Source organism: Cetorhinus maximus, chromosome 11 (assembly GCF_964194155.1).
Source record: "Cetorhinus maximus chromosome 11, sCetMax3.hap1.1, whole genome shotgun sequence".
NCBI lineage: Eukaryota > Metazoa > Chordata > Chondrichthyes > Lamniformes > Cetorhinidae > Cetorhinus > Cetorhinus maximus.
Genome location: NC_135889.1, coordinates 104,355,962 through 104,380,917, shown reverse-complemented (window position 1 = coordinate 104,380,917; position 24,956 = coordinate 104,355,962). Strand labels below are relative to the sequence as shown.

General features: G+C 44.3%; 1 protein-coding gene across 1 annotated transcript in view; it reads right to left on the bottom strand.

Moving 5' to 3' along the window:
• Positions 1 to 3,062: 3,062 nt before the first annotated feature.
• kif5c (kinesin family member 5C) overlaps positions 3,063 to 24,956 on the bottom strand; it is a 192,549-nt gene continuing 170,655 nt past the window's right edge. The window contains exon 26 of the mRNA XM_078552528.1: positions 3,063 to 4,782. Coding sequence (XP_078408654.1) covers position 4,782 — 1 coding nt within the window. The 3' untranslated portion in view covers positions 3,063 to 4,781. The remainder of the gene's footprint in view (positions 4,783 to 24,956) is intronic.

Below are 24,956 nucleotides of genomic sequence, written 5' to 3'. Positions count from 1 at the left end.
TCAGGTTACGAGCATCCAGTGGTTTCAAAAATATCAACAGGAAAGGTAATGGAATGACAGGTGTTCAACAGCAAACTGTTACTTGCAATTAATTAAAAAAAATAAAAGTAGCTGAACTGTGACTTGAATATTCGGATTTGTCTGGTTAAAATCTCCCACAGCGACAGTCTTGTGAAGCCCTTTGGTTCTTCACTTGCTGAATACTAGATTGACTGACTGGCTGATCAGTATCTAATACACAAAGGCCAACAGCAAGACAGTCACTGAGAAAGTGTTGATCAGCTTATTTAATAAAGTATTTTGCATTACCCCTTGCATTGACATTGTTTCTACAGCAGGCTCTTTATCTGTGCAGTATAGTCATCCTACATGAAGGGGCAGCACAGTATTGCTGGCAGTAGCAAAATAAGGTTATCAATCTTGCAGAGCCTTCATCATTCTAAGAATTCTAACATTCCTTACACACCATTTTTACAAGTCGAAATTTGATTGACTTTGGGAATCACCTTCTAAAAACAATCTATACAGAGGACCACTATGTGGCCCTCTACTCTTCCCCTCTTTAAAGACTTAGGGCTGCTTGATAGATCAGTTCTATTTAATCTGCATTATCCTGAAAACCACTTCCATAAAAACTTTCTAGCCACAAAGCAACAACAATAATAATAAGCAAGTACAGCCTGAGGGCATACTGAGGGAGATTACCATTTCAAGAAAGACAAAGGCCGTATAAGGTAGGTAATTTTGACTTCTTTGTCCCTCAAGAGTGATACAAAAATTTTTGCAATTTAGGAAGAGTGGTGCTTAACTGTAGCTGGACTGCCCTAATCCCTGCTGCCAAAATAGACCTGCTAAAAAGTGTTGGCCAAATTCAAATAATAACTTATTTGTAAAAATACAGAGGGTACTCACTTAGCTGCCTTATAGAATCTGTCAATGGGTCCATACTAAGAAAAGTCCAAGAAGTAGTTGTGGAAGGAGTGGAATGGTTCTTAACCGAGCCCTAACCCTGAGTAAAGAGAGTGTCAAATCTATGAAAAGTTTTGAGACAATAAATATAGAAATATGGTTTCAGTTTGTTTATGTATTAGTAACAAGGCAGCATAGGCTTAGATTATCACGAGAAGGATGAATGGAGAAGTAGAAGAAATGTTATTAAAATACAGAATGCTTTACTGGCTGTAAGCTACTGAGACAGAGACTATAATATAATGTTAAAGGCAATTAGGTAAGCATTTGAAAACAGAATATACAAAGATCCGAGAAAGGGGGCAGGGAAATGGAATAAGACAGCTTCCATTAAAGAGCCAAATGTTCCCCTCTTGTTTTGTGTAACTTTACATGGTAATGTCACAAAAGCTGTTGCTTTCTTGGTAAGAAGCTTCAAATCATACACATGAAGATTTTTAAACAGTGGGCCCATAGTTTATTAAAGATTACATTAAGTGAGTAAGTAAGCGAGGTCTATTCAACAAAGCCACTAGAACCTAATGTGAACATCATGAAAGACCATGATGGTGGCCACATAAATTCAGATAGACCTAGGTCTAAAGCCCAGATATTACAGATATCCTAGACTATAATTAGCCTTGAGCATGGCAGGGAAAGCAACTGTAAATATTCACCATGCTGCAAATTTTAGCCACTTAACATTATAACACTTAACACTATAACCCCAGATAGTATAAGTTTTCCAGTCTAACCTACAGACCCACAGCAATGTGATTGACTCTTTACTGCCCTGAAATGGCTGCTAGCCAACCAGTCAGTTCAAGGGCAACTAGGGATGAGCAACAAATACTGGCCTTGCCAGTGCTGCCCACATCCTATGAAAGAATAAAGAAAGTAAAGCATGCCTTAGCTAAAGGTACTCCGGCTCTGAATGCAGAATTGGATCCTCCACTGAGACATCAGCTCTTGGATATCCATGGAAGAATGTTGGTTCTGCTCAATGCTAGAATTAAGAATTAAGGTTTTTTTGGGTCAGTGCAGAGTGGTCAGAATGAGTTTTTGTTTGATATTTGTGTGCCATCAGCAGCACCTGGAGGAGGAAAAGAGTGGAAAAACATAGAGAGACTCCTAACTTGAGAAAACAAAAGATTGTCTCGCTTTCACATTGACACATTTCTTATCCTGCAGTGGTAGAGTGAGATTTAATGATTCTCTTGGGATGCAAACAGGTCAATCTCCAGCCATGGAAATTTGCAGCATGTTCCTTAACTTATCTGAGGATAGATCTTTCATTCAAATGGGTGGATTGTAAGGCACCTGGGGGACTGCCTTCAAATTTTCTACTCATGGTGAGTGAAAGGCTGAAAGAAATATTCTGTGGTCCAAGCACCATAACACCAGCTATATCCATCTCAGCACAGTAAAGAGAAATGAGTCCCTCTCTACTTGGTGATGAGCTACAAAGATACAATCTGTTGGAAATGTGGGCTGTCTTTCCCTGGTTAAACTTCACGAGCTACAAAAATGTCAGCATGCTGTCCAAAATCCCAATGATTGATATAATCCACATGGCACTTCAATGTCCACTTTGCTTGCACCCACACCTTGGAGATGAGCTCCCCCTAAATTAAGAGGGAGGTGCCTGATGGGGAACTCTGGAAGGACACTGCTGACCTAAATCCACTGGAGATCCAGTGCTGGTGCCCTAATCATGGATTGGAGGGAGTAGAATTTGAGCAATCCTCAGGTTGGTGTAGAACACAAAATTGATTAACACAGTCTTCCAGTCTTTGAATCAATAGGGACAGGTAGATCTTCTCACCCCAAAGCCCCAAGAGCACGTAATGGATTGGAGGGAAAATTGAACAAGTTCACCAAGGCCTCTTAAGTTATTATCCCGTACTGGTCTTTTCTGGTATTCTCCATCTCCCTGAAACGTATTCTTATTTAATTTGACTTATTTGACTTGATGGCTGAGTAAAAATTGTGAAGCCCAAACCCAGTAAGATGCAAAAATGCTTTTCTCCAACAGGCTATAGAATACACTACTTGTTGCATCTGGATCTGAATGGGAAAATGAAGATTGTACCCAGTTAAGATTTTTTTTGTTTCATATATCTTAGGCACAACAGCAGCAGGGATCAAAAGGGTACAGCTGAACTCTCCTACTCTAATTTTATAATGTCCTTATACTAAAGTCTGGGTCCTGAAGCAAAGCCATTGTACCCAGTGTTAAATTTGGTATGCAATTAGGAGACTGGGTGTAAAGAGCAATTCCAATAGCAACAGAGCAATAAAAAAACGTTAGAAATGTCCAGAACCAGTCACGAGTGGACATGTTTCTGCAATGTGTGAGAGATTTAAGAATATAGAGAATTGTATATTTGTCAATAGACTTACTGTTACAGTGACTGTCTTCTATATGGCTTGGATATTCCAGAGTTCTGACGCTAGATGAACTGATTGGCTGATCAGCACCAAGTTGCAGAAAGGATCCAATACCAAATTAAAGATAATCACTGCATTGGTGCAGGTTTGTTCATTACTCAATATCAAAAGCATCGAAAGAAAACACAGTGATTATCAGCAGGTCAAAATTAAATGTATGAAAACACGGGGAGGAAAATTATAAACATACAAAAATGAATTAAGTACATAAAGTGCAAACTTTAGTCAATGTGCAGTTCCCAAAGGATATCTAGGAACATTTGGTCCACCATACTACAATAATAGCTTAAATGGAGGCAATTTTATTTTTAAAACATTACAATAAAACACACATGTAGTGGACACTTAGAGGTTTGCTATTGCCTCACAAGAGATTATGCTGTCTGCAAGACCAAACGTTCTCAGGACACCAGTATACCCCCCACACTGAAGTTACCTGTGTTCAAATGGCATGAAACCAAGCAGCTGAGATATGATAGACATCAATGGAAATACCCATGAGTGAACATACTTTAATTCACACAATTCTGCTCTTCATTCAGAATGAGTCCTTCTCATTTCCTCAGTAAGGTTAATGGCAGCTGATCGACGGAGTTCTCCTTGAAAGTCCGAAGAGATTATGTAGTTGGACAAGTTCCATCTGCTTCCAGGTTTCCAATGTTACTTGCACGAGAATATAAACAGTTTCATCTGTGAGTACTAAAGGCAGCCATGTTTTCTTCTGACCCGAAATAAGGCCAATTTACATTTATATATGTCCTTCTTCGAGACCTTCAGTTTTCCACTCCGACATTCTCAGTGATTCAAGTGAAGTGTAAAAATCAAACAATTTTAGCATAGGTAAGGGCTTATAGTTTTTGTACTAAAAGACATTCTACTCCTGGTTCAAATGCTGTCCAAATTGTCCACTTTGATAACCTACACTGACCAGGCTGCACAATGCTGCCAAAGTGTTCTTTTTTTAAGAAAAGTCCACAAGCACAAATTTGACCTTTTCACTCCCTAAAATGTATAATTTAGCAGCAATGTTTGCCCACCCACAACCCAAAAATATAAAATAAAACATTTTATCATACAGAAAAATCAAACACACAATACAAGGGAATATTCTTCCTAAGACACTGCGATACAATGTATAATTTTAGCTTAGCACAGTCCTGGAAAAGGTTGGGAATTAATTTTCACACACAAATACATTATATGATCCATGAGGCTAGGTGAAGTGGGATGAATGCAGTTCTATACATACTTATCTTGACCCAGGAAAAGCCAATGTATTATGACTACAATTCCGAAGGATGTACATGATTAGATGCAGGTTTCTTTTGAAGGGTTTATGAGTTGGTCTTGAGTCATTGATGCATGCTAGATTGTAGCCTCAATCTGGAAAACAAAGAAATTTCCATTAGTTTATGCAATATTTTATTTTACTAGCCCAGGACATGCAGTTGGCAATAAAGAATGTTAACATTGGTTGTTTATCTAGGGCTTAGCTCAGTTGGTAGTGCTCTTAATCAGGAGGATAGGTTCAATTGTCACTCCAGGGACTTGACCACATATTCTAGAATGGTACTTTGTCCACCACTCAGGGAATGATGCATTGTCAGAGGTGCCTCCCTTTGAATAAGATGCTAAACCAAGGCCCTGTCTGCTTACTCAGGTGAAGATAAAAGTTCCCATGGTATGATTTGAAGAGTGGGGAGTCTTCCTGGTGTCCACCAAGACAGATTACATGGAATTACACAGAGTCTACAGCTTAGTAACAGTCCATTGGCTGTGCTGGTGTTTATACCCCACAAGATTCCTGCCACTCATTATTTCTTTCCATCTTGCCTTCATAATTCCTCCATTTTCCCTCATCAAGCCTTTCCTGAAATTAACCAATGCTACTTGTTACCGCCACTGCTTAAAGCATCAAGTTCCAGAGTGAAAAAGGTCCTCCTAAATTCTTTATTTAATCCGTTAGTGCCTACGTTATATTTATACCCTTCTTGTTCTGGATTCACCCACAAGTGGAACAAGTTTCTCCACTTCCAGCCTATCCACATTCTAATTTTAAAGATGTCTATCAGGTCTCCCCTTAGGCCAGAATCTTCCAGCCGGCCTGTGGCCGGTTCCCCCCGTGACAGGGCCGGTGAGCCATTGAATTCTCCATTCACATCGGCGGGATGGAAGATCCAACCGGCGTGAGGGGCTGGAAAATTCCGGCCTTAGTCTTCTTCTTCGGAAACAAAAAGAGCCCCGGCCTGCTCAATCCTTCCCAATAATTGCATCCTCTCAATTCTGGTCATTTTGCTTTCATTTTTTAATGACCCTATCAACTTGTGATGCTACTTTTAGCAATTCATGTATTTATCAGATCTCTTTGCTTCTTTACCCTATTTTACTATTTCAAATTTAATTTGCTATTTCTATGGTCACTCAAATTCTGCTCATGTCTTCCTTTATCTTCCATAATATTAGTTATGCGCACCTGCTCGCCCCACCCCCACCTCGCTCAATTTTGTCTCTGGTTATTTATTCTTTTGCTCTTTGTGGCAAATTGGTTGCTGTAATTACATGCATGACAGTGGCTGCAATTCGAAAGGAATGTCCTGCACCTTATAATTGCAAGTTTCTTTTCTTTCACCATCAAAGTCCTGGAACAGATACAATATGCACTTAATGTTGGATTGAGTATAGTTAAAAACGTGTAAGAAATAGTCATTTAGCAAGCTGACAGTGTTCTGTTTTCCCACGTTTAATTCCATGATTACTCGTTAGGGTTTTAACTTCCTTCCTGAATACCTCTCTATTATGCATTGGAAAAGTTCTTGGCACAGTCCTTTGGCTCTACTGTTATGTTCCTCTGCAGATCTCACTTGTTACCCCAAATCTCTTCCTTGGCTATTTCATATACTCAATTCAATAATCACCCATTCTTTACAATCTTCAAAACAATTTCTCCCATCACAACACCCCCCCCCATCTCCCTTTCAATTTATTTCTTGACCCATTTTGAAGATGCATTTTTATTCACTTTGCCTTTGCAGTACTTTGGGGCATTCGTGTCCTGCAGATGAATCAGCCACCCCTAAGTCACCTCTCCCGATTAAAACTGAGAGAGATATAGAACAGGCAGTTGATTCAATATTGCCAACTTTATACTATTGGCCAAAGGCAAGAATGCGCACAATGTTTTTGAAAGATGTCCTTTTACGCAATTTTTTTTCCTGGTGTAGTGCCCCCTTTCCACTAAATTGTGCCCATCTGAAGTTATATACTTGGGCTTTGTCCCATATTTGTGCTATTTTCATAATAAGAATGAATGTTATCAGACTATGGTCACTGTCACCAAGCAGTTCCACTACTTCTACTCTCTGAATAGTTAGTCTAGTGGAGAGTGGGTCACTCACAAAAACTGGGTCTCACAGACAGCATTTTCTCATGCTCTCTCTGACACACTCGTCAATCATGCATTAAAATGACAAGCTCAGAGAGTTTTCCCTACTTGGTCATTTTTGTGTATATTGGACCAGTTAAAGTCCCCCACGATACTGCCTTGTTTCTCTTGCTCAATGCTATTGCCAAAGAGACACCGTTTTTTTTTCTCAGGAGACTATAGAAAACACTAAAAGCTGTCCTTTTCTTATTGAATACATCTAGCAAGAGAATTTCATCCTATGATATTTCTGCCAGATTGACTCAAGTACCAGATCTTGGCTATTTAGTGAAAGTAACATAGTTGGGTATTGGTAATCATGTGCTGTCATTATGATTTATTTTAAATAATAGTCCTTGGTGTCAAGTTGCCTCCAACAGGCAACAGCCCCCAGCAGGTATTGAACATAAGAAAATAAAAGGCGAGGAAAAAGACCTTTCTTTAGTTGAATGTAAACAATAGTTGGCTGTGAGTTCAAGGCCGTAATTAAAATTCAGAGTTCTACTTTGAGTGAAGAAATAAGAGCAAAGCAACAGGAGCTTCTGCAGTCTTCAAAATCACTTGAATTATAGACTTGTAACTCCTGCTAGCCATTATTATACAACATTTCGCACCGATCTTGCAAGTCTGAAAGGTTTTATCCAGGTAGATAAAGACTATTGTCATGCACACAATCTTCTGTTGTCTATAATAATGAACTTTTATTTCAGAGGAGTAGGCAATTACACATACCAACCTTAGTTTAAAACAATCAAAACAGGCATTACTGCCACTGCATTAATGAATTACTGCATGCGTTGCAAGGGCGAAGCATTTTCAGGTCGGGCAGGTGTCCCGACGTCACCGTGCTTCATTTAGATTTTCAATTCGGCGGGTGCGCACCAGAGTCGGCTGAGCGCCCGCCAAACTGTCAAAGGTCCGTTAAGGCCTGTTAAAAACTAATTGAACTAATAAAATGAGCTGCTTAAGTCCAACCTTAAAGTTAGCGGGCAGGCGAAGAGCCCAGTCGGCCTTCGCATTTTTCATGGAACCTGATCCACGGGTGGGATGAGGTTTCATGTAGTGTTTAAAAATTCAATAAAATTTTTTAAAAAAATTCATTGACATGTCCCAGCATGTGACACTGTCAGATGAGGGGACATGTTTTAAAAGTTTTTAATTTCTTTATTTAGATGTTTAAAACTTAAACTAACCTCCCTGAGGCAGCTCTGTGAAAGAGCGCAGGCCACGACTCAGGGAATCCCCCCCACCCGCAAAGGGAGCACTCAGCGCTTCCGGGTGCGCATCACGCTGGGCGGGTCTTAATTGGCCTGCCCATGTAAAATGGCGGTGCAGACCTGATCGGCGGCACCGATCGAGTTTGCGCCCGCTCCCACACAACACCCCCCCGATGGGGGGGGGAAATTCTGCCCAATGAAACGTAACTTATTGTAGTACACGGCAGTGGGTACTTTATTTACTGTTCTTCACATTTACAGTTTGCTGGCTGCTTCCTTCTAAAGCTTCCTTTAATCTGTATAATTTTCCAATGTGTTCATGAAGAGGTTTATTCCCCTTCTAGATGGTAGTGAACGTAGGTTTGGAAGGTGCTGTCTAAGGAGCCTTGGGGAATTCCTGCAGTGCATCCTGTAGATGGTACACACTGCAGCTACTGTGTGTCAGTGGTGGAGGGAGTGAATGTTTGTGGATGGGGTACCAATCAAGTAGGCTGCTTTGACCTGGATGGTGTCGAGCTTCCTAAGTGTTGTGGGAGCTGCACTCATCCAAGTAAGTGGACAGTATTCCATCACACTCCTGACTTGTGCCTTGCAGATGGTGGTCAGGCTTTGGGAAATCAGGAGGTGAGTTATTCACCACAGGATTCTAGGCCATCCCTAGTTGCCCTCGAGAAGGTGGTGGAGAGTTGCTTTCTTGAATCGCTAGAGTCCATGGGCTGAATTTTCTGGCTGGCGAGGTGGTGGAGCTGGAGCGGGCATGGACGGGCGCGGACCCAATTACCGCCCGCGATTGGGTCCGCACCGCCATTTTACGCGGGCCAATTAAGGCCCGCCCAGCTTGAATTGCGGCTTCCAAGGACAGTGGGAGTGGGCGGGCGGCCGCGAGACTGCAATAACCACCGGGTCCAATGGTGACCCGGCGGCCTGTTTTAAAAAGCTCCTGCAGCCTTTCAAAGGCTGTGAATCATGGCCAGTAGAACAGCTTCCCAGAGCGCTGCTGGTGAGCAGGCCAGGCAGGAGGGTAGTGCAGGGAGGCACTGTGCCCCTCGATTTTCTGACGACAGCCTTGCTGCCCTCCTCGAGGAGGTGACAGCACAGTGCGGGGTCCTGGGACCCCAGGACGGGGGTAGGAGGCCCCCCCACATGACCAAATGTGCCTGGGAGGAGGTGGCGGAGGTGGTGAGCTCCCGTGATGTGGTGCGGCGCACCTGGATCCAGTGTCGCAAGCGCTTTAACGACCTGTTGCGCTCAGGAAGGGTGAGTACCATGTTGGCATTGGTCACATAACCCAGCAGGTAGGCTTTGCCTCCTGATGCCCCCCACCCCCAAGTCTAAGCGTAGTGGCTGCATTGAATCGTTGACGGCATGTGTCCTTCGCTGGGTGGGCCAGCAGATATTGCCCATGCCGAGGTGACCTTGAGAGAGTGGTGAAGAGATGGGTTCTGCACCCGCAGCATGTGGTACACTGAGACCCACATTACTGTTTTGGGGGCAGCCTGGAGGAGCTGCACCTAGACGCAGTGCTGGAACTCCAGGACATGTCAAAGTCAGGGTGATGACATGCTGGGAGGGGAGCTTCAAGGTGGCATTGGCACTGATCGATCTGCTGTCCTCTGCGCTCCACGTGCTTGTGCCCCCTTGCTATGGAAGGTTAGACCGTGTGGTGCCTAATGTGATGTCAGCAGCATTTGGCCAAGGGGGTGGGGGGTTGGGGGGACTAGGCCTAGCATCTTTGTGTGAATGTTTGGCACCAGCGGGGTGAGAAGACGCTGGAGCCCTGCAATGTCCCACTCTAGTTGGGGTGGGCCGTCCGTGAAAAGAGTCCAGGTACAATTAGCACTAATCAAGGCTCTTCTCTCCTTTTCAGGAGAAGAAGGCACATGATGCAGCCGAGCGGGTGAGGACTGGCGGAGGGCCGGCACAGTTAGTGATTCTCAGCCACTTTGAGCAGGAGGCCCTAGATTTGGAGAGGTGCCATGCACCCAGGTCCACCGGTGTCAGTGAGGCTGGGGTTCCACGGGCAGGTATGTTTGCCCAGCAGTGAGGTCACCATTGTTCTCCCAACAGCCATGGCAGTGCTGAATGTTCAGTGATTGAATGGTTTGACCATTGCTTGTGGAAGGATGAGCGCATAATGATCTGGGGAACGGGGATGCACATTGATATTGTCTCCACGTTAACTGATCCAATGTCCTTGTTATTCCTTTCAGCATCAGCGGAGCAGGGCCGGGAGGAGGAGCAGCAGAGGCCCCCTCTCACACCCGAGGGTCCTGACGTCTCACCAGCGTCACACCATCTCTGCCAGGCAGGCACCAGCACAGATACTAGCACCTCGGTGGGAATGAGAACATCAACCAGTGTCCCGGGGCACAGCGGTGAGGGCACTTCAAGCCACTGGAGGAGCTGGCAGATTCAGAGAGTGCCCATGGCGCCAGCAGTTGGAGGACTGCAGGGGACCAGGGACATGCTCAGTCAGTGCCTGATGATGTGCCTCTGGAGTTGTCCCCGATGCAGCAGGTGCAGGAAATGCGGCCGGGTGTGTGGGATCATCTGGGGGATATACATGAGGCTATGTTTGGCTTGGTGTCCGTGGTGGAGGAGTCTACACGGACGATCGCCAAAGCAATGAGCCACATGTCCGAGCCATGCATCCTCCATGGAGAGAGTGGCGACTCTCATGGAGAGGCTACTCCAGGAGACCCATCAGGGCTTTCTGGGAATGCGCTCTGACCAGCAAGCCCTCACATCAGCATTGACCTCAGCTGGTCAGTGCCAGTGTGGGAGATGGTGTGGGTAGCAAGTTTCCCAGCTCGGTGCCCATCTATCCACAGGGAGCAGAGAAATCCGAAGCGACCTCGCATTGGTGCAGCAGCTGCCCTGTCGTCTCTGCGGGCTCCTCTCAGGTCGCTCCGGATGAGGGTGGCAGCTCCTCCACCCCTCTGCCAGTGACCGTTGCATTCTGTGAGGCTGCGACGACTGGGGAGATGCCAGCTGTGGTACTGGCAGCTGCCTCCCTGGCGGGGCCAGCACAGGTTCCACAGGCCAGAGGACAACCGCCAAGGTCAGAGGCCAACAGGACAGCAGAGTGAGCAGGCTGTCTCAGATGCCGCACCCAGCGAGGGGTCAGCACCAAGACGTAGCACCCGAAAATGTAAACATAAGGCACCTTAGGCACACCACGGGTTTATCACTGGTGCTTTTGTGTTGGCCCACAATAAGGTCTTTATGAGTTGGTGTGATGTTTAACACCTTTTTCATTTTGTTTCATTAAGTTTCTTTGGTTGCAATATTAAATTCAGATATGTCGCCATGGCTGAGGGAGCCTCTTTTGTTCTGCAGGTGGATGGTTTCCGATAATGTAATGATTGTTTTGTGGGACATTCAGCTTCATTAACAAGGACCTTAGTTAATGTTCCTAACCAGGCAGATTTTGCACTTAGGTCTCAAATATGGAGCATACGGCCCAGGCTTTTCCTGGAGGTCCATATGTGGTATGCTAGCTGAAGGTTTGTTGGATTAAAGCCAACATACTCCCCGGAGTATGCCCGGGTCAGCATCTACCCCCTCAGCATTCATTTCCCTGTGTGTGCTCATCCTCGGACTCACTGCTGGACTCATCGTGTGCAGCCGCAGCCACTGCGTCTGCAGCTTCATCGTCCACTGCGTCCCCCCTTTCCAGCGCAAGATTGTGGAGAGCACAGCATGCAACCACTATCACTGACATACGATCTGGGGGGTACTGGAGTGCGCCCCCTGAGTGGTCCAGGCATCAGAAGCACATCTTGAGAAAACCGATGGCTCTCTCCACCATAGCCCTTGTGGTGCTGTGGCTCCTATTGTACCGCTGCTCAGCTTCTGTTCTTGGATGGCGGAGAGGCGTCATGAGCCACCTTCTGAGGGGATAGCCCTTGTCACCCAGCAGCCACCCATCCAGCCGGGCTAGAGCACTGAAGAGCTCCGGCACCTGGGAGTGTCTGAGGATGTAGGCGTCGTGGGAGCTGCCTGGGTACCTTGCACAGACTTGTAGAATCTGCACACTGTGGTCACACACTATCTGCACGTTCATGGAGTGAAAGCCCTTCCTGTTGACGAAGGCACCGGGCTCATCTGCTGACGCCTCGATGGCCACATGTGGACAGTCTATAGCACCCTGGACGCGGGGGAAGCCAGCAATGGCCGCCAAGCCTCCGGCTCGCTGTGTCTGGCTTGCCTGGTCCCAATGGTAGAAGATGAAGGTCAATGCACACCTGAACAGAGTGTCTGTCACCTGTTTGACACAAGTGTGGACAGCTGATTGGGAGACACTGCAAAGATCACCCACCGAGCCCTGGAAGGAGCCAGAGGCATAGAGGGTGAGGGTAGCTGTGACCTTTAGAGCCACTGGCATGGGGTGTCCACCCACACAGTTCACGGAGATCTCAGGCCCAATCATCTGACAGATATAGTTGACTGTCTCCCTTGAGAGGCGGAGCCTCCTTCAGCACTGCACCTCAGACATATTGAGGTAGCTGCTTCGCCGTCTGTACACCCTGGCAGCAGGATAGTGGCGTCTTCTCCGGCCCCTTCCACCTTGGACTACCTCTTGGCCCTGCGCCCCTTGTGCCTGCGCCTGTCCTCCCAAAGGTAGCTCTCCTGGAGGCTGAATGTGCACTCCAGGCCTCCTCCCACTTCTAGCCCTCCCTTCCTCCTCAGAGGAGGTGCCTCCAGTGGAGAATTCAGCTCCCATTCCCAGGCTAAGGGAAGGCTTCCTGAAACATGCAGGCCCAAAAAAGATTCCTCACTGCAGAGTGCTGACCTGAAGGCTGTGAGTCCAGAACAAGCAGCTGGTATACATTTTGAAGTATTGCAGATCACACAGGCAAGTATCAGTAACTTTGAAACATCAATATTTGACAGAGCACACTCGCGACCCCATTGAGCCCTCTTATCCCGCCTGTGGATGAGGTTTATACAAATGTGTCCTACCCGCCTGCCCGTTGTGCCTGTGCGCCGACCCAAAGATTGCATGGGCACTGAAAAATCGCCGTGAATTGGCGCCTCAAGGGCTTTAAGTGGCCCGTTAATTAAAGGCGGGTGCGCATCGGAGAGCATCGCGCGCCCACCCAATGAAATATGGTGATGGCGCGCGGTGATGTCCGGATGTTCGCCTGACATCACCGTGCGTCATTTTAGCCCCGCAAGCCAACGGGAAAATTCTGCCCCATGTGGTGTAGGTACACCCACAGTGCTGTTAGGAAGAGAGTTCCAGGATTTTGACCCAGTGACAGCGAAGGAACGGCGATATATTTCCAAGTTAGGATGGTGAGTCACTTGGAGGGGAACTTCCAGGTGGTGGTGTTCCCATCCATCTGCTGCCCTTGTCCTTCTAGATCATATTGATTGTGAGTTTGGAAGGTGCTGTCTAATGAGCCTTGGTGAATTCCTGCAGTGCATCTTGTAGATGGTACACACTGCTGCTACTGTGCGTCAGTGGTGGAAGGAGTGAATGTTTGTGGATGGGGTGCCAATCAAGTGGGCTGCTTTGTCCTGGACGGTGTAGAGCTTCTTGAGTGTTGTGGGAGCTGCAAGTGGGGAGTATTCCATCACACTCCTGACTTGTGCCTTGTACATGGTGGACAAGCCTTGGGGAGTCAGGAGCTGGGTTACTCGTCGCGGGATTCCTAGCCTCTGAACTGCTCTTGTAGCCAAAATATTTATATGGCTAGTCCAGTTCAGTTTCTGGTCAATGGTAACCCGCTTCTGTTGATAGTGGGGGATCCAGTGATGGTAATGCCATTGAACATCAAGGGGTGATGGTAAGATTCTCTCCTGTTGGAGATGGTCATTGCCAGGCACTTGTGGCGCGAATGTTACTTGCCACTTGTCAGCCCAAGCCTGGATATTGTACCTGAGGAGTCACGAATGGTGAACATTACGCAAGCATCAGCAAACATCCCCATTTCTGACATTATGATGGAGGGAAGGTCATCGATGAAGCAGCTGAAGATGGTTGGGCCTAGGCTACTAACCTGAGGAACTCCTGCAGCGACGTCTTGGAACTGAGATGACTGACCTCCAACAACCACAGCCAACTTCCTTTGTGCTAGGTATGAATCAAGCCAGTGGAGAGCTTTCCCCCTGATTCCCATTGACTCCAGTTTTGCGAGGGTTCCATGATGCCACACTCGGTCAAATGCCACCTTGATGTCAAGGGTAGTCACTCTCACCTCACCTTGGGAGTTCAGTTCTTTTGTCCATGTTTGAGTCAAGGATGTAGCCAGGTCAGGAGCTGAGTGGCCCTGGCGGAACCCAAACTGGATGTCAGTGAGCAGGTTATTGCTAAGCAAGTGCCGCTTGATAGCACTGTTGATGACGCTTTCCGTTACTTTACTGATGATGGAGAGTAGGCTGATGGGGCGTTAATTGGCCAGGTTGGATTTGTCCTGCTTTTTGTGTACAGGACATAGCTGGGCAATTTTCTACATAACTGGTAGATGCCAGTGTTGTAGCTGTACTTCAACGGCTTGGCTAGGGGGCACAGCAAGTTCTAGAGCATACGTCTTCAGTGTTATTGCCTGAATATTGTCAGGGCCCATAGTCTTTGCAGTATACAGTGCCTTCAGCCATTTCTTGATATCATGTGGATTGAATTGAATTGGCTGAAGGCTGGCATTTATGATGCTGGGGACCTCCGGAGGAGGTCGAGATGGATCATCCACTCGGCACTTCTGGCTAAAGATTGTTGCAAATGTTTCAGCGTTATCTTTTGCATTGATGTGCTGGGCTCCCCCATCGTTGAGGGTGGGCATGGTTGTAGAGCCTTCACCTCCAGTTAGTTGTTGAATTGCCCCCCACAATTCACGGCAAGCTATGGTAGGACTACAGAGCTTTGATCTGATCCATTGGTTGTGAGATCACTTTGCTCTGTCTATTGCATGCTGCTTCTGCTGTTTAGCGTGCATGCAGTCCTCTATTGTAACTTCACCAGTGCTGCTCCTGGCAAAACTCCCCATGCATTCCTCAATGAACCAAGGTTGATCCCCTGGCTTGATGGCAATGGTCAAGTGAGAGATATACCAGGCCATGAGGTTACAGATTGTGGTTAAATACAATACTGCTGCTGCAGATGGCTCACAGTGTCTCATGGATGCCCAGTTTTGAGCTACTACATCTATTCTGAATCTATCCATCTAGTAGTGTTGTAGCGCCACACAAAACAATAGAGGATTTGCTGAGAGTGAGGGCAGGATTTCATTTCCACAAGGACTGTGCGGTGGTCAGTCCTACCAATATTGTCACGATCAGATGCATCTGCAACAAGTCGATTAGTAAGGGTGAGTCAAGTAGGTTTTTCTTCTTGTTGGTTCTCTGGCCATCTGACACAGGCCCAGTCTGGCAGATATGTCCTTTGGGACTCAGCCAGCTTGGTCAGTAGCAGTGCTACCAAGCCACTCTTGATGATGGACAATTGAAATCTCTGATAATGTCTTTTTTTATTATTCTTTCAGGCTATGTGGGCATTGCTAGAAAGGCCAGCATTTCTTGCCCATCCCCGATTGCTCTTGAGAAGGTGCTGGTGAGCCACCTTCTCGAACGGTTGCAGTCTATGTAACATAGATACACATACACTGCACTGTTAGGATGGTCCAGTATTTTGGCCTAGCGACTACGAAAGAACGGCAACATAATTTCAAGTCAGGATGGTGCGCGATTTGAAGGGGAACTTGCAGGTGGTGACGCCAGATGAGGGAGAATCTATTTTTGCGGTTATGTCACCTATAGTTTAACATGGCCAAAAAAGTTACTTACACTGGTGCTCAAGGACCATGATGTGAATGTGCTATCTCAGCTTACTTATTTTCCCTCCTGCTAATATTCCAAACCAAGGCTGCAGACCCTGACTAAGAGAAAAGGCATCTCTGTTACAACAGCAAGAAGGTAAATGCCTATCAGTGAAAGATACACAGCTGAGGAGGAGTGGAGCAGTGGGATTAGTTTGGATTATTCTAGCAAAGAGCTTGCACATATACGATGTGCTGAGTGGTTTGTGTGTGTTTTGCACACCTATGATTCCAGCAGCTTGTGAGACCCATGAATACACAGGTTGGGCCTCCAAGGACAGGTTCCTTATATAATGAAGTGCTGTCATCTGGAGGAGTACCTTGTTTGTCATAGGCAATCACCTCACCTAAAGCTCTGTCTTATAAATTCTCCATCAGCTACATGCAAAAAGCATTTCCAGGTCTGGCCAAGGCATTTTGAGCTTGATTGTTTTGTTGATAAATCTGGACAGGTCAATCAAGGAGGTGTGCTTGACTGAAACTAAAGCTGCCATCTATCTGGACTGTTCCCTGGTTGTAATAAAAAGTACCCAACGAGGAATATTACTTGAAACCATTAGTGAATCAACTCTAAAAGAAAATGTGATCGGAACATTTCCCTTTCTAAGTGTGTACTAAATGCCACCTTGTGGTCATTACAGGCATTATATTTTACATGCCGTTCAACAACTTGGCCTGCTTTCCTGATAGCTTAGTTAATGCCATCAAGGTGAATTCAAAAGGTGACTTTGTAGTTTGGAAGTGATATTCAAAAGTGTTTAAGTATCAGGAATTTAGGGAGGCTACTGGTCTATTTGTGTTATTCCCATCTCTTCTTAAATCACAGATTTGGTGAACGGTCCCACCTTACTGATGATTGGTCCAAAATGTCCTCCAGGCAGGAGGACTAGGATGAGATGAATGTACGATACAAGCTTGGTCTTGTCCTTAGCTAAAGCCCACATGCATGCATGTTCCTGCTCTGCTCCTGATAATAATTAGGAACGGGGGCACAGGCAAATTTTTACCCTCCCTAGGCAGGCCCTTTAGTGCTGAAGCTAAATGTTGCACTTCCACTGCTACTCCATGTGAGATCGACTGATTTTGATACATACCCAAGACAATGGGAGGAAAGGGGGAAATACATGCATACATCATGCATGTGTGACAGCAACATAAGTGGCTGCAATGGTGGCAGGAATTTGTACTGCACCTCGCTCCCAAGTTCAATACTAGCATAAAACTCATCGAGACAAATTCTAGAACCAGAGGACAAAAACTCAAGCATAGGAAAGGGGACGATACAAAGAGAGTTTAGATTGAACAACCTCACAGAGAAAATGGTGAGTGTGTCAACTGGAGGTAGTGCGAACAGACCAGGGGGAAAACATTTAAGGGAGAAATCGATCAATATTTGAGGGGGTGGGTGATTGATAGTTTTTGTGAGTGGCCAGATGGACTTCAGAGTCTCTGGTCATATACTGTCAGGAAGATATAATAATTTTCATAGTGTTATTGGAATTTATAGTGAAGTAGAGTAATAGTGGGGTCTGTGTCTGTGTCTGTGTGTGTGTCTTAATTGAATTAAAGACAGCTGGTCTGAAAGCTTTGAAACATAGAAAATAGGAGCAGGTGTAGGCCATTCAGCCCTTCGAGCCTGCTCCACCATTCATTATGATCATGGCTGATCATCCAACTCAATAGCCTGGTCCCGCTTTCTCTCCATATCCTTTGATCCCTTTCGCCCCAAGAGCTATATCTAACTCCTTCTTGAAAACATACAATGTTTTGGCCTCAACTACTTTGTGGTAGTGAATTCCACAGGCCCACCACTCTCTGGGTGAAGAAATTTCTCCTCATCTCAGTCCTAAATGGTCTACCCCGTATCCTCAGACTGTGACCCCTGGTTCTGGACTCCCTCGCCATCGGGAACATCCTTCCTGTATCTACTCTGTCTAGTCCTGTTAGAATTTTATAGGCTTCTATGAGATCCCCCCTCATTCTTCTGAACTCCAGCGAATATAATCCTAACCGACTCAATCTCTCCTCATATATCAGTTCCACCATCCCAGGAATCAGTCTGGTAAACCTTCGCTGCATTCCCTGTATAGCAAGAACATCCTTCCTCAGATAAGGAGACCAAAACTGCACACAATATTCCAGGTGTGGTCTCACCAAGGCTCTGTATAATTGCAGCAAGACATCCCTGCTCCTGTACTCAAATCCTCTCGCTATGAAGGCCAATATACCATTTGCCTTCTTTACCGCTTGCTGCACCTGCATGCTTACCTTCAACGACTGGTGTACGAGGACACCCAAGTCTTGTTGCACATTCCGCTCTCTCAATTTATATCCATTCAGCTAATAATCTGCCTTCCTGCTTTTGCTACCAAAGTAAGATATAAGAAGAGAAGCTAGGTTTGAAATACTAAATAGGTAAACATGGGTGAAGTTTTAGAATGTGAGGTGTAAAGGGAACATTTGCATTTTAAAATAAGCCAGAGTAGCTTGAATTCAAAAGAGGGGGTGAAATGTTACACCTAGACAGAAGGAGTTAAGAAACAGTATGTTTATTTTTCCCAAAGATTACTGGTAAAATTAGTACTATGATAGAATTATATTATTAAAGAGGTAAAGTCCAAAGACATAGTGAAACAATGGGAATTTGCATTCAAAGGGGAAAATATGTATAAAGGAGAGAAGGCTGTGTGTAAGGGCAGGAATTCTAAGATCTAACACATGTGAAAAGTCTCCAGCCCCTGTGTCCAAATTGCTGTCTGCAAGAACTGAAGTTAAGAAAACTCACTTTGAATTCTCTGTTCAGGGTATTGTGTTACTTTGCCTGGGTCTGTTAAAATCTATTTTGTTTTTACTGTAATTTGTAGACCTATGCATGTGCTTAAAATCATTTCTTCTATTAATAAATGTTTAATTTAGTTTTGTAAAAACCCTCTAAGAATTGGTAGACTTATTGCTACTGAATTCAAGGCACACATCTCGAAATAAATATACAAATTGCAAAACAATTGTGGCAATTGTTTCAAGTTTCCCTTTGGGATTTGAGCAGCTCAGCATCTACCATTGGCTGTGCCATAACAGTACTTTCCTTTGTCTTATGAGACAGGCTCTCATGTTGCCAGTCTCTGCAATATAAGTATAGGCTCTCTGAAGCCAATGCGGACAACTTTGATAATATTCCCATTGATGTGATCTATTCTTTATTCTGCAATGAAAACTGATTACATAATCAAAATGATAAACGGTGACATTGAAAATCACCAGAAATAAGAAAGTTAAAATCCAGTCTGCAATGAATAGTAATAAGCAGCCAATAGCAGCAGCTACAGAAGACTTGATGGTTTAATTGATAAGATTTTAAAACTTTGAAATTCCCAGATGGAACAGTCCATTTGTCATCAAGTAAAAATTACGCTAAGACTAGATCTAAGAAATGAATGTCGCAGGATCCTCCATCAGGATATTTCGGCATTGTTTTCATTAAAAAACACAAATACCGTGAATGCCTGGTTATAGCCATATGTACGAAAATGAGCCAGCCAACTTTAACTGTTCATTAATAGAGGTGTTAAGTAGAATACTTTAGTTAAAATATATTTACACCAAAATAATTTATTTTTAAGCGAATGTTTACTGCCCGCGTTACAAATCAAAATTTAAAGATCTGTAAGAACAGAAAGTGCTAGTGAAGCATATGAGAGGCTAAATTAGTCTGTGCAGCACCTGCTTTTTAGGTGCGAGTTGGGGACATAGAACTCAAAAATGTGCACAACGTGCAAGATTTTCAATGGGAAGTGCAGGACGCCATCTTGATAAAGTAGTTTGCATGTGCATGCCTAACAAATGGCCACTAGCAACATGTAAAACAGTGAGATGATAATGCAAATCCATGTGCAACACTAATTTGAAGGCGCCACTGTTATTTTTCAAACTCCAGACTCCAGCCAATGCCTTGTCTTAACTTCACATAGCTGATCATAACATCAAACAGAATGGAATCGTCTCACAAGCACTTTATAAAGAAATCTTGAAATACTTACAGTTAAATTGCTGGATTACATCTCCTGGCTTCTGCTGTAATTCTGTGTGTTTTTGGAGCTTTCCTATGCTTGTCTAAAGTTCGAATACCCGACAGGAAATGGTCTGGCAATCTTGAAGTGTGTTTTTTTGTACAGAATCACAGAATTGTTACAGCACAGAATGAGGCACTATTGTTTAAAATCTTGTGCTCAAAGAGACTGCTTCCAAACACGAATGGTCTGTTGGAACTTCTTCTAGGGATTAAACATTACTGGGAGAGTGAAGAGAGGCATGAAGAGCAGGACAGGCTGCTCAAAGAGGGAGGTGGAAGAGGGGATATGGGCACTGAGTAGGAGACCATATCTGCTGAGGGTCTTCAGCGAGTAATTCTCCGACTTCAATTTTCAATGAAGACCAATGCATGAGATGTCTTAGCTTCACAAAATAGATTGAGTGAAATCCACCAATTGTTGCAGCCACAACTGCAGCCTCAAAGCAGGGCAAAGGCAGCATTGCTTGTGACTGTCAAGATGATGGTAGCTCTTAATTTTTATGTATTTGGCTCCTTTCAGGCTGCTGCTAGAGATATAAGCAACATCCCTCAGTTTGCAATGCATTGCTGTGTAAGGGAGGACACTGCCACTCTACAAAGAGAAACACTTTCACCTCATTTCCCCTTGAGATAGGCAAACAGAGCCAGCACAAAGTTTTGCACAGATTGCAGATCAATGGTGCAGGGTGCCACTGACTGCATACACATTACCTTACATGTGCCTCATGAGAACTCAGCCATTTTCATGAACCATAAGGGACTTCACTCCTTCAATGTGCAGCTGGTGTGCAACCACAGGCAACACATTATGCAGGCCAATGCCCAGCATCCTGACAGCAGTCACAATTTGTCATTCTATGTTAGTCCTCTGTGCCAGCTGTATTTCAACAACCATGGAAGTAAATGGGCCACAAAATTTACACCCTCATGACATGGCTCATGAGTCTGGTCAAGAACCCATGCACAACGGAACAGCAGATCTAAAATGAGAGCCCTGCTCCACAAGGAAGATTAAGAGCACATCATAATCAACCTCAAGGAACAGGTCCACTGCCTAGACCACTCTGAAGGAGCCCTCTAGTACTCAGTTGAGTCGCTATCAAGATTTGTGTTAAAATGTTGCATGTTGCACAATCTGGGCATCATAAGGCAAAAAGCTGAACAGTTCAATGAAGGGACGGGTAAGGAAATCCATCGGGAAATATAGGAACAGGAAGGGAAGAGAAGCTACAACATTGAGAGCCCCGTTCTGCCCCAGTTCTACGCAACAGATTATTCATGAGTGATACCAGTGACCTCAACCATGCATCCCTATTCTCTAACACTCCCAAGCTTCTTTCCTCCATCACATTATCCTATGTCCACAGACATAAAAATGCTATTTTAGATCTAGTATTTGCAATGAGGCAGGGTTAATTAATAATCTCATAGCAAAAGATCTGATGGGAAAAGGAATCATAATACAACTGAATTCCATATTAAATTTGAAAGTGATATACTCCAGCCACAGTCAAGAATTTTAAACTTAAACAAAGCCAATTACATAGGTATGAGGGGAAAGCAGGCTAAGGCTGATTAGGTAACTAGATTAAAAGGTACGGCAATAAATAAAGTGGGAAACATTTGAAGAAACAATTCAAAATATTCAACAAAAATACATTCCATTGAAAAGCAAAAACTCATCCGTGACTCACTAAGGAAGTTAGGACAGTATTAGATCAAAAGAAGAGCCTTATAATGTGGTAAAGGATGGTGGTAAGTCTGAGGATTGGGAATGTTTTAGAAACAAGCAAAACGCCACCAAAATATTAACAAAGTAAAAAAATTAAAATGTGTGGATAAATTCGCCAGGAATATAAAAATAAATATAAGTATAAAAATCGATTATAAGAGCTCTTATAAATATATAAAAAGGAGAGTAGCTAAAATAAACTTTGATCCCTTAGAGGCAGAGACAGAAGACATTGTCACAAGGAATGCGGAAATGGCAGAGACAATGAATAAATATTTGTGTCTGTCTTCACTGTAGAAGACACAAATTGCACACTAGAAATAGAGTGTACTATAGGAACCTGTTGGAGAAGTTACTAAAAATTCTCTTAAGCTGAATGAAAACAAGACAAAAGAATTAGTTACAGAGTTTAGGAAAAAGCCAGTTAATGATATTGTTTCTGTGAAGATTCATGATGTGGACATTAAAATGGTTACTAACAACAAGTGTCTAGTTGTCAAAGTACATGATAAGCTGAATTGGAGGGAACAGTGCACAGATGTGGTGACCATGGGACATACAGGATTATACTACCTCAGAAAATTAATACCCTTTCAAGTAGATCCTACAACCATGAAACTCTTCTCAGCAGCTCTATTGAGAGTGATATCCTTTTTGGATGTCTCACTTGGTTTTGTTGTCCTTGGAAAGCAGGCTCTTTAAGGGTACAGAGATTACTGAACCAGGCAAGAAAGGTATTTAATGAGCAGATTTTTCTTGACAAAATCTGCTCTTGATGAACATTGACGAAAGTAAAGAGTGTCATGAACAATGAGACTCACCCCTTGCTTCAGTATTACTGTTGGTTGTGTTCAGGGAAAAGGCTACAATCCCTCAGATGCAGGACAAATTGGTTCCTGAACTCATTTGCGCCCTTCCCTATAACAGGAATTTGATGCATGGATGAGGATATGAACTCATCGTGGGACTCACTGATTATTTTAATATATTGGAATAGTTTTTAATTTAAATTTGAATTAATGTTAGTTCTCTGTGATAGGGTAATTTTCTTTAATTGTTATCATTCGTTTATATGTAATTTTTTAATGAACGAGCAATGTTACCCAAAATGCATCTCCATCTAGGCAATGAAGTGAAATTGAAATTATAATTAACCAAGGTGCTAAAAAGAGTGAGAACTTAAGGTCATTAATATCAGGTAAAGAAAAAGTATTTTAGTATTAATTTCAAAAGTAATAGGCTAGAATTTTCCCGTCGGCGATTTGGGGGCGGTGCCCACTCGCCGACGGGAAAATGATGCGGGATGACGTCGGGAGGAATCCCTGAAGTCATCCCGGTCCCTTTAAATTTTTAGGAAGACGGGCGGACAGCGAAATCAGCTGTCCCCCCGCCGACCTGTCAATGGCCAATTAAGGCCATTGACAGGCTCATTAAGATAGTTAAAGACCTGCCCGTCCAACCTTAAGGCTGGCGGGCAGGCCAGGAGCCCCAGCGGGCTCCTGATAAAGCATAAAACCTCAACCACTGGCAGGATGAGGTTTCATGTCTGTTTTTAAAAAGTGTAATATAGTTTATGTTGTTTTTATTGACATGTCCCATCTCGTGTGACATTGTCACATGAGGGGGACAAGTTAATAATATTTTTATTTTTCTATTTTTTAACTTTTGTGCACTGTCACTAATCTCCCTGAGACAGCACTTAGTCTCAGGAAGCAGTGCACACTTTCGCGCACTTTGACAGCTGAGGATTCCCTCCCCATCCCCCCCCCGCCTCCCGGCCCCGCACAGCAAGCGCGTAACGCTTCCTGTCGGGAAGGCCGCTGGGTGGGCCTTAATTGACCCGCCCACTCAAAATGGCGGCGGGCCCCGTTTCGGTGGCGGGGGTCGGCTGTCCACCTGCCGCCAAGTGGGTGGGGTGGGGCTCGCCTGCCCACCAGGGGCGAAATTCTGCCCATAATTTCAGTTTTTGGAGCAGTTATTTTACAAACTATTTTTGGTGTCATTTATTGAGGGATAAATGTTGATCAAGACACTTTGAAATCTCCATGGGATCATTTACATCCACCTTGGAGAGCGGTCAGGTGCAAGGTTTAACATCTCTTCCAAAAGACAGCACCTCCAACATTGCAGCCCTGCCCCAATACCGCATTGAAAAGCTAGCCTGGGGTATGTGCTCAAGTCTCTGGAGTGGGGCTTGAGGCCTATGACCTTCTGACTCAAGCAAGAGCCAAGGCTGACTGTAATAGGTAAGATATCTAAAAAGAGAAAATCCAGGTCAATATTTTGGGTTAAGACACACAATTCATCAGAACAGTTTGATGCGTCAACGTGTTTTTGCTCTTTTTAGATGCTGTCGGCCTGGTGTGTATTACCAGCATTTCTATTTTTCATTTTAGTTTTCCCTATTTACCTTGAAAGATCTTTACTGGCATAACAGATCTTATTTCAGAAACTCAGCCCATTTATTATTAATATTGTTGTAAAGGAACATCATCTTTGTGAGATCATATTTTGACTTTAGGACTGCTACAATGTTAAAAATGTAATAAGTCAGCCAATGGAAAAAGGCCAGTTTTTACAACAGTGAAAAATATCACACCATCATGCGCAATAGCCTTCAATCAAATCAAATCATCCTATGGGTCTTCTATCAAAAGCAACAGGATTCTACGAGGGCAGCAATTTCATGGTTAAGAGATAAATTACTGGAATTTGATTTTGTAACTCTTCCAAAGAACATCGAGAGTCAAATGGACAAAGATAGCAGTCTTCATCTGGCTGATTGAGTCAGCATCATTGCTTCCTGTATTAAGCAGCTTGTCAGACAGACAATAACTGCTGCCAAATGAACAACAAAACAAAAAACTCTTGACGTGTTCCATCATGGCCAGACATCAGCGATTGAATAAATCTACAGCCTGCACAATTTGCATGAGTACACTTTGTCCTCAGAATGCACTTCAAGAACAGCCGAGAGTTTCATTATGTATTTGATACCACTGTCTGTCTTACGTCAAAAGATAAAGTCAACAACGAAGCAGTCCTTTCTAGGGCAGACGTGCCAAGCATGTTAGTGCTAATCAAGCAATTGGCCACCATGATAACATATGACCTCAGGAGATCCAGAGCAGGCACCAGAGCCTGCAAAGATCACCCTGCACCACCAGCATGGGACAAATTCATGAGTGGCACTAGTGCCAGACTTTGCCTTTTCAGAATCGGCCTGTTTAGCCATCAAACAAAGTGCAGCAGATGATCTCATCTGACCTCACCAAAATTCTGAGGTCGCATTTCCATC